The 11,282-nt window shown below is 31.9% G+C and overlaps 1 protein-coding gene and 1 non-coding gene across 2 annotated transcripts; one reads left to right on the top strand and one right to left on the bottom strand.

Moving 5' to 3' along the window:
* Nucleotides 1–6,595: 6,595 nt before the first annotated feature.
* LOC139859927 (uncharacterized) lies at nt 6,596–8,670 on the bottom strand. The gene is made up of 2 exons (XM_071848703.1): nt 8,084–8,670; nt 6,596–7,208 (listed from the first exon to the last, which is right to left on the bottom strand). The coding sequence occupies exons 1-2, from the start codon at nt 8,668–8,670 to the stop codon at nt 6,596–6,598; spliced, it is 1,200 nt and encodes a 399-aa protein (XP_071704804.1).
* On the top strand, nt 8,207–8,313 carry LOC139860823 (small nucleolar RNA R71). Its single transcript, XR_011763438.1, has one exon. It is a non-coding gene; the product is annotated as a small nucleolar RNA R71 (small nucleolar RNA).
* Nucleotides 8,671–11,282: the final 2,612 nt, after the last annotated feature.

Here is an 11,282-nt window from a genome sequence, read left to right as displayed (position 1 = left end):
TGCCCCTTTTTATTAAGTCTGGTAATCTAAGAATTAGGGAACAGACACCCTAATTGACGCGAATCCTAAAGATAGATCTATTGGGCCTAACAAACCCCATCCAAAGTACCGGTTGCTTTAGTACTTCGAAATTTATATCATATCTGAAGGGTGTCCCGGAATGATGGGGATATTCTTATATATATGCATCTTGTTAATGTCGGTTACCAGGTGTTCACCATATGAATGATTTTTATCTCTATGTATGGGATGTGTATTGAAATATGAAATCTTGTGGTCTATTGTTACGATTTGATATATATAGGTTAAACCTATAACTCACCAATATTTTTGTTGACGTTTAAAGCATGTTTATTCTCAGGTGAATACTAAGAGCTTCCGCTGTTGCATACCAAAATAAGGACAAGATTTGGAGTCCATGTTTGTATGATATTGTGTAAAAATTGCATTCAAGAAACTGATTTCGATGTAACATATTTGTATTGTAAACCATTATGTAATGGTCGTGTGTAAACATGATATTTTAGATTATCATTATTTGATAATCTACGTAAAGCTTTTTAAACCTTTATTAATGAAATAAAGGTTATGGTTTTTTTTAAAAATGAATGCAGTCTTTGAAAAACGTCTCATATAGAGGTCAAAACCTCGCAACGAAATCAATTAATATGGAACGTTTTTAATCAATAAGAACGGGACATTTCACATATATATCAAAGTATGTTCAAAATATATTTACAACATTTTTAATACGTTTTAATGTTTTAAGTTTATTAAGTCAGCTGTCCTCGTTAGTAACCTACAACTAGTTGTCCACAATTAGATGTACAGAAATAAATCGATATATATTATCTTGAATCAATCCATGACCCAGTGTATACACGTCTCAGGATAGATCACAACTCAAAGTATATATATTTTTGGAATCAACCTCAACCCTGTATAGCTAACTCCAACATTACTGCATATAGAGTATCTATGGTTGTTCCAAATAATATATATACATGGGTCGATATGATATGTCAAAAAATTTGCATACGTTTCTATGGTATCCCAAGATTACATAATATATTAGAATACATGTATAATACAATATAAGTTAGCTAGGATATGATTTGTATAGAATTGTTACAATATTTCCCGTAGCTACAACAATAAAAAATATCCAATCTTGTTTTACCCATAACTTCTTCGTTTTAAATCCGTTTTGAGTGAATCAAATTGCTATGTTTTCATATTGAACTATATTTTATGAATCTAAACAGAAAAAGTATAGGTTTATGGTCAGAAATATAAGTTACAAGTCATTTTTGTAAGAGGTAGTCATTTCAGTCGAAAGAACGACGTCTTGATGACCATTTTGAAAAACATACTTCCACTTTGAGTTTAACCATGATTTTTGGGTATAGTTTCATGTTCATAAGAAAAATAATTTTCCCAGAAAAACAACTTTTAAATCAAAGTTTATCATAGTTTTTAATTATCAAATCCAAAACAGCCCGCGGTGTTACTACGACGGCGTATGTCCGGTTTTATGGTGTTTTTCGTGTTTCCAGGTTTTAAATCATTAAGTTAGCATATTATATAGATATATAACATGTGTTTAGTTGATTTTAAAAGTCAAGTTATAAGGATTAACTTTTATTTGTGAACAAGTTTAGAATTAACTAAACTATGTTCTAGTGATTTCAAGTTTAAACCTTCGAATAAGATAGCTTTATATGTATGAATCGAATGATGTTATGACCATCATTACTACCTCAAGTTTTGTGGATAAACCTACTAGAAAAGAGATAAATGGATCTAGCTTCAAAGGATCCTTGGATGGCTTGAAAGTTCTTGAAGCAGAATCATGACACGAAAACAAGTTCAAGTAAGATTTCCACTCGAAATAAGATTGTTATAGTTATAGAAATTGAATCAAAGTTTAAATATGAGTATTACCTTGTATTATAAAGATATCTTACTGTAAATAAGAAAGATTTCTTGAGGTTGGATGATCACTTTACAAGATTGGAAGTAAGCTAGCAAACTTAGAAGTATTCTTGATTTTATGAAACTAGAACTTATAGAATTTATGAAGAACACTTAGAACTTGAAGATAGAACTTGAGAGAGATCAATTAGATGAAGAAAATTGAAGAATGAAAGTGTTTGTAGGTGTTTTTGGTCGTTGGTATATGGATTAGATATAAAGGATGTGTAATTTTGTTTACATGTAAATAAGTCATGAATGATTACTAATATTTTTGTAATTTTATGAGATATTTCATGCTAGTTTCCAAATTATGGTTCCCACATGTGTTAGGTGACTCACATGGGCTGCTAAGAGCTGATCATTGGAGTATATATACCAATAGTACATACATCTAAAAGTTGTGTATTGTACGAGTACGAATACGGGTGCATACGAGTAGAATTGTTGATGAAACTGAACGAGGATGTAATTGTAAGCATTTTTGTTAAGTAGAAGTATTTGGATAAGTGTCTTAAATTCTTTCAAAATTGTATGAATACATATTAAAACACTACATGTATATACATTTTAACTGAGTTTTTAAGTCATCGTTAGTCGTTACATGTAAATGTTGATTTGAAACCTTTAAGTTAACGATCATGTTAAATGCTGTTAACCCAATGTTTATTATATCTAATGAGATGTTAAATTATTACATTATTATAATATTATGATATATTAATATATCTTAGTATGATATATATACAGTTAAATGTTGTTACAATGATAATCGTTACATATATGTCTCGTTTCGAAATCATTAAGTTAGAAGTCTTGTTTTTACATATGTAGTTCATTGTTAATACACTTAATGACATGTTTACTTATCATTTATCATGATTAAATATAGTGTATCAATATCTTAATATGATCCATATGTATTTAGTAAGACGTTGTTATAACGATAATCGTTATATATACCGTTTTGAGTTTCTTAATTCAATAAACTCAATTTTATGTATAACACATTGTTAAAATACCTAATGAGATACTTACTTATCATAATATCATGTTAACTATATATATAATCATATATATGTCATCATATAGTTTTTACAAGTTTTAACGTTCGTGAATCACCGGTCAACTTGGGTGGTCAATTGTCTATATGAAACCTATTTCAATTAATCAAGTCTTAACAAGTTTGATTGCTTAACATGTTAGAAACACTTAATCATGTAAATAACAATTTCATTTAATATATATAAACATGGAAAAGTTCGGGTCACTACACCATTCCCATATAACACCACGTAACCCGTAGGATAAGCTTTCTTAACAATGTACGGACCCGTCCATCTAGATTTCAACTTACCGGGTGAGAACTTAAAGCGGGAGTTGTAAACTAAGACCTTATCGTTGGGATTAAATTCTTTGGGACCTTTGAGTCGAGCATCGTGCCAATCCTTAGTTTTCTCTTTGTATACTAAAGAGTTATCATATGCCTCTAACCTAAGCTCCTCTAATTCATGCAATTGTGTCACATGTTTTTCCTTAGCTCTTTCTAGGTCTAGGTTTATCTCCTTAATTGCCCATAATGCCTTGTGTTCAACTTCAACCAGAATATGACATGCCTTCCCATACACTAGACGAAAAGGTGTAGTTCCTATAGGTGTCTTGTAAGCTGTTCTAAATGCCTACAATGCTTCATCTAGTTTGGTTGACCAAATCTTAGGGTTATTACTAACCGTCTTCTCCAAAATTCTTTTTAAGGCCTGATTAGTATTCTCAACTTGACCGCTAGTTTGGGGATGGTAAGTGGTCGAAAAACGATGGTTTACACCATATTTTTCCATGACTATCTCCATAAGACTATTAGCAAAATGTGTCCCTCGATCTGAGATCAATACTTTTGGTACACCAAACCTAGCAAACAACCCTTTTAAAAACTTAATAACTACTATCACATCATTTGTTGGCAAGGCTTTAGCGTCGGCCCATTTCGAGACATAATCTACCGCCACCAAAATATAAACACATTTATTCGAGTTCGGAAATGGTCCCATTAAATCTAAACGCCATACATCAAACACCTTGAATATTTGAATGCCGGTTTGGGGCATCCCATCCCTCTTGGAGATGGATCCTGACCTTTAGCATGAATCACATCGCTTAACTAAATTGTGTACATCCTTGAAGATAGTTGGCCAATAAAACCCCGAATCGAACACCTTTTTCGCAGTGTGATTAAGACCAAAGTGGCCTCCCGTTGGCCCACTATGACAACTTCTTAAAATATCCCGGGCCTCTTTCCCATAAACGCAGCCTAATCACTTGATACGCCCCAATGCAGAACAAGTGTGGGTCATCCCAAAAATAATATCGTAAATCATTGAAAAACTTTTTCTTTTGTTGGTAGGACAAACCTTTTCATAAAACATTTGATGTTAAGTAGTTTGCATAGTCGGCAAACCATGGGACTTCATCAACTAGGTCAATTCTCATTAAGTGTTCATCCGGGAATGTGTCCCAAATTTTGGTCTCATCTAAAGGTTGGAGTCCCGAATTGTCTAACCTTGACAAATGATCGGCCGCCACATTTTCAGCTCCCTTTTTATCCCTAATTTCTATATCAAGCTCTTGCAAAAGTAGCACCCAATGAATCAAATGATGCTTTGCATCTTGCTTTTGAAAAAGGTACTTTAGCGCGGAGTGATCCGTGTAGACGGTTGTCTTTGAAAGTACAAGATAAGATCGAAACTTATCAAAAGTGAATACTACCGCAAGAAGCTCCTTCTAGGTAGTGGTGTAGTTCAATTGGGCCCTATTTAGGGTTTTGCTTGCATAGTAAATCTGCCTAAATTGTTGGTCAACTCTTTGACCAAGAACCGCACCTAGTGCATAATCGCTCGCATCGCACATCAACTCAATGACTTTGTCCTAATCGGGAGAGATAAGAATAGGTGGATTAACTAAATTTTCCTTCAACAAATTGAATGCCTCGATACATTCATCATCAAGAAAGAAAGGTTGTTCCTTTTCTAACAATTTGGTCATAGGGCGGGCGATTTTTGAAAAATCTTTTATGAACCGTCTATAAAACCCCGCATGCTCAAGAAAACTTCGGATTGCTTTTACATCTGATGGTCTATGTAAGTCCTTTATCACACTAATTTTAGCCTTGTCAACCTCAATTCCCGCCTTAGAAATTTTATGTCCCAAAACTATCCCCTCGTTTACCATGAAGTGACATTTTTCCCAATTAAGAACCAAATTTGCATTTTCACAACGTGTTAACATTTTATCAAGATTTTTAAGACAATGGTCGAATGAATCTCTGAATACCGAAAAATCATCCATGAAAACCTCCATAGTATCCTCAACCATATCCGAGAAAATAGCAAGCATACATCGTTGGAATGTTCCCGGGGCATTGTATAGCCCAAAAGGCATCCTCCGATACGCAAATGTACCATATGGACATGTAAAGGTTGTCTTTTCTTGATCCTCGGGGTCTATCGGGATTTGGAAGTATCCCGAAAACCCGTCAAGAAAGCAATAGAATTCTCTCCCGCTCAAATGTTCGATCATTTGATCAATGTAGAGGAGTGGAAAATGTCTTTTCATGTTGCGTCATTTAGACGTCTATAGTTAATGCATACGCGCCATCCTGTGATGGTTCAGGTTGGGACAAGCTCATTTTGGTCGTTTAAGATCACCGTGGTCCCACCCTTTTTGGGCACCACTTGGACAGGACTCACCCATGGAGAGTCGAATATTGGATAAATAAGCCACGCATCTAAAAGTTTGATCACTTCCTTTTTGACAACCTCTTTCATGTTTGGGTTAAGTCTTCGTTGTCGTCGGACAACCGGTTTGTAGTTCTCCTCCATGGGGATTTTGTGCGTGTAATATGATGGATTGATCCCCGGGATGTCCGTGGTCTTCCATGCTATGGCCTTATGGTGAGACTTAAGTAATGAGATAAGTCGGGTCTTTTGGTCTTGGGTGAGTTTTGAAGAAATAATCACCGAAAGTTGGTTTTTTCCCCTTAAGATATGCATATTCAAGATGTTCGGGGAGTTCTTTAAGCTCTAGAGTTGGAGGCTCCTCCTATGAAGACTTGATTCGGAATCTATCTTCATGAGGGATAGACTCAAATGACTCATCCCGAATGGTCTCATCTTTACTTTCAAAATCATCAACATTAACATTCATTAATTCCTTAAAATCGGCCTCTAAATCCACACTTTCATAATCACAAGTTTGGTCGAACTCCGAAGTATCAACCTTTAAAAGTTTTTCAAGTTCATTATGCACATAAAGGTCAATATGGTCAAAGGCATAGCACTCATCATCATCGGTGTTACTCGGTTGCTTCATAGCTTCCCGGATATTAATGGTCATACGCTCTTCACCAACTCCAATGTTAAGTTGGTTGCGTTGTACTAAGATGATGGTGTCGGCAGTCACCAAAAATGGTCTGCCTAAGATGATGGGGACTTGAAGGTCCTCCTTCATCTCTATGATAACAAAATTGACCGGGAACACCAAGGTGTCAATGCTAACCAAGATGTCATCGGCGATGCCAATAGCAGTATCAAACGAATGGTTTAAGAAGTCCAAGACCAAGCCTCTCTTAAAGAGAATGGGGCATTAGGTTAATGCTTGCACCCAAGTCGGCTAGTGCATTGAACTCTTCCGATTCACCGAACTTACAAGGGAAAACAAATTTTCTCGGATCTCCTAACTTCTTAGGAATCCTTGGCCTTGATGGAAGAATCTTGTTGCACTCCTCTTCGATAAAGAAAGATGTTTTGTCATGGTATTTACCCCTTTGAGATATTAGCTCCTTAATGAACCGACCGTAATTCGACATTCCTTTAAGCATATCGGTGATAGGTAAGTTAACCGAGACATTTTTCATCATTTTTTGAAACTTTTTGTGTTGAGCCGCCAACTTGTCCTTCTTTAAAGCTTTTGGATATGGCACTGGTCTCATAATCTTTGAAGACTCATCACCCTTTTTCTTACCCAATTCATCATTACCCGTACCCTCGGTTGAGTTGACCTTTTCTTTACCCTTCTCATTACTAACCCCGATATCCTCTTCAATAAAACTTGGTAGTGGTTCATGGGTTATAAAGGGTTGTGGTTGAGGATCTTTGACCCATTGAGTGGTTAAACCGCTTCGAGTGGTTATGACGTTGATATTTTCATTTTGGTTTGGGTTATTAGGGTTTTGGTTGGTGCTTTCGATAGAAATCACTCTTGAGTTGTTGTTTTATTGGTTTTGATTGTGTTGACGGTTATTGTTGTAATTGTTAATCGGGTTGACTTGAGTGTTTGAAGGTATAGTTTCTTGTAGTCTTTCGGAAACTTGATTTGAAAGTAGTCCAACGGCGCTCTCAAGGTTTTGGAATGAGGCTTGTTAGTTTCGGATTTGTTGCTTTAAGAATTCATTCTCTTTCATTAGAAAAGCTTCGGTTGATTCTACCTTCTTGATGTAGTTTTGCATGATTTCTTCTAATCTCTTCAAAGGTTGGGATTGTTGATTGTTTTGTTGAGGTTGTTGATTGTAACCTTGGTTATTTTGTGATTGACTATAACCTTGGTTATTTTGATAATTTGAATTGGCTTGATTGTTGTTAGGTTGGTTGTTGTAAGGTTGTTGGTTTTGGTATTGGAAATTGTTGCTTCGATTTTGGTTATAGTTGTTGTAACCTTGATTTCGGTTTGGTTTGTGAATCCGGGTGGTGTATTGGTTTGCTTGTTGAATGATACTTGTTTTTGATTAGGATTGTAGTAGCTTTGGTTAGGTGTTCTTCCCCGTTCGTAGTTTTGATTACTCACGTAGTTAACATGAGCATCCGAATTCATGGGAATATCATCTAGATCAACATGATTGCATTGAGTAATTTGAGGAAAATTCTTCGTGAGATGTGGTCCCTCGCATCGTTGACAACCTACTTTCATTGTAACTACCGTTTGTTGAATCTTCTTCAATTCTTTCACAAATGTTTGAAATTGATTGTTCAAACTTGCAAGCATCACTTGCCCATTATCACTCTCGACTTGTGCTACACTTTTCCTTGTCAAATCTCGTGGTGAAGGTGCCCATTCATACGTGTTGATCGAGATGTCTTCTAACATAATTTCGGCCGCATTTGGTGATTTGTACATAAATACCCCACCGGATAAAGAATCAATATATTCCTTCGTAAAATTGTTGATATACTCCTTCTTCATCAAACCATGCGGTGGGCAAGCTCTTAGTAGCTTCTTGAATCGAACCCATGCATCATACAACCTCTCATCACCCCGTTGTGTGAACCCATTAATCTCCATTCTAAGTCGCTCTACTTTTGACGGTGGAAAGAAATGATTGATAAACTCGTTTGTTAATTCTTGAAAAGACGTTATGGAATCGGATGGTAAACTTCGCATCCATGCTTTTGCGTCTCCTTGAAGTGTGAAGGGGAATGCCCTTAGCTTAAAAGTGTCATCAGTGACATTTTTTGTTTTGTAAATATCACAAAGATCATTAAAGTGTTGAATATGTTCGAATGGATTCTCATATATCAACCCATGAAAATATGTATCCTTGATCAACGTGAAAAAGTTACTCTCGATCTTCCAATTATCCGCTTCAATTGGTGGTTTTGTAATAGCCGGTGCTATCATTATTGGTGCAACTAATCTAGCGTTCCACATTGGTGTGTCGTTTGGATCATTCAATAATTCTTGATTAACCGGAGGACCATTAGGATTGCCCTCTTTATCGTGAATCTATTTACCGTTTGGATCCATCTCTTCTAACAAAATGGCAAAGCTTCAAAATTTTTCCTTAGTACCCTTTCTTCTCTACGATTATAAATCCCGTGCACGTGTCTTTCCGGATCGGAGAATGCATGTGTGAACTCTTGATCCTTATGAGACCTTGTTTTCATACACCAAAGGTACCTATCCTTCAATCACAACACAAACACAAGCGGTTTTCCAAACATAAATAATAATATAAAATGCAAAAAGTAACTTCCATAAGGGTAAACCCCTACGAAAGGATCGAACAATTAAAAGTTTAAACCAAATAACCAACTAGGCTAACCGTGTCACAACCCGGAAATTTTTGACCAAATTTAAACTTTAACTTTATATTATTCCGACACGATAAGTAAATTCTGATAAGTAAATCTCAAACATTTTGAACAGTATTTATGTAATCATTTAACCTCGACCAATTTCCGACGATACACGAACAAATGTTGTAAATAAATATGTACATATATATAAATGTAAATATATATAATAGTTTGAAATTATAAAATATAATTTAAGCCTTAGAATTAAATACGTAAAATATGATACAAAATAATTAATAGAATAGTTAAGTTACTATTAAAATGAATGTATGTATATATATATATATATATATATATATATATATATATATATATATATATATATATACACATATATATATATATATATATATATATATATATATATATATATGTATATATATACATATATATATACATATATATGTATATATATATATATACATATACATATATATATATATATATATATATATATATATATATATATATATATATATATATATATATATATATATATATATATATATATATATATATATATATATGTATGAAATTATATATCTATGATTTCTATTAATAATAATTAGTATATTGTAATATATATTAAATATATAAATATTAAATATTCAATAAATGTTACTATATGATTATTAGATATTAATAATTAATAAATTTAATATATTACATTTAATTACAAGTTGAAATCTAGTTGATATATCATTATTACATTCATTATTATTACTAATGTTAATATTTGTACTATTAATAAATATTAAAAAGTATTTTATGGAAAGTGATACATAAGAATTGTTATATTATTATTATTATTATTATTATTATTATTATTATTATTATTATTATTATTATTATTATTATTATTATTATTAATATTATAGTTATCATTGTTAATATCATTATTATTATAATTAGTAATTATAATTTTAGTCATTTTGATTAATGATAGTATTATTATTAGATACCATTATCATTAATAAATAGTATTATTATTATAAATTATTATTATCATTATCAATATAACTATTTGAAAATGATACAATTTATTATCAATCATTAATAACATTATTAATATCATTTTAGTAATATTTGATAACATTAATATTATTATTAATATTATTATTATTATTATTATTATTATTATTATTATTATTATTATTATTATTATTAACTCTATGATTAACATTATTAGAGTTATTATTAATATATTATTTAATTATTAATATAAATTGAATATTTGTTTTAAAAATAGAAAATCTGTACAAATAAAATTAGTTATCTATTTTGATTCTCCTGTCTCTATTTCCGTGTCAGTCGAAATTGATTTCCACAACAAAACAATTGATTTTCCTATCAGCTACAATCAATTGTACGAATTTGTTAGCAATCTTAATCTGATTTTTGTTTTTATTTATTTATTTACTTTATTTCTTGTTCTTGTCTAGGAGATGAGGTCGACTTTCTTTTATACAATCGTTATATAATAATCGCTCTCTCTCTGAATTAATATACGTTCCTAAAATCTTCTTACTATCAAAACAAATTAGAACTAAAATCATCTGCTTTTAGAGTTGAATTAATAAGAAAATTTTTGAAAATAAAGCTTAACAAATCAAAACAAAATTTTTTTAAACAAAGGCCGACGGCAGCAGTAGCAGCACTCTATTTTTTTCATATTTTTTTATCCAATTTATATTAACTAATCATGTATGTGATGGATTTTATATCTCAAAGTCGATTTTGTAAACTAATTTTCAGTTGAGAGGACCTGGGTTCAATTTTGGTATTGAAAGGGAGAAGATGAAGGTATTTAAGTATACGGGTTATATATTTTTAAATAGGGTATAAATCAGAAAATAGGCAATAGCCTGAATGGTTAAGGAGTTATTTGGATATGCGAGAGGTCAGGGGTTCGAGCTCGGGGGACAGCAGTTTTTTTTAGGAAGTTTATTTTTAAAGGTAGATTTCAAATTTATTACTATTATTTTTATTATTATCATTATCATTATTATTATTATTATTTTTATTATTATTATTATTATTATTATTATTATTATTATTATTATTATTATTATTATTATTATTATTATTATTATTATTATTATTATTATTATTTATGATAAGACTACTATTATTATCATTTTAGTTATTACTAGTTAATATCGATAAATATTATTAGTATTATTG

The sequence above is a fragment of the Rutidosis leptorrhynchoides genome, chromosome 7 (genome assembly GCF_046630445.1).
Source record: "Rutidosis leptorrhynchoides isolate AG116_Rl617_1_P2 chromosome 7, CSIRO_AGI_Rlap_v1, whole genome shotgun sequence".
Lineage (NCBI taxonomy): Eukaryota > Viridiplantae > Streptophyta > Magnoliopsida > Asterales > Asteraceae > Rutidosis > Rutidosis leptorrhynchoides.
The sequence above is the reverse complement of the archived record's forward strand: the minus strand, read 5'-3'. Positions and strand labels throughout refer to the sequence as shown.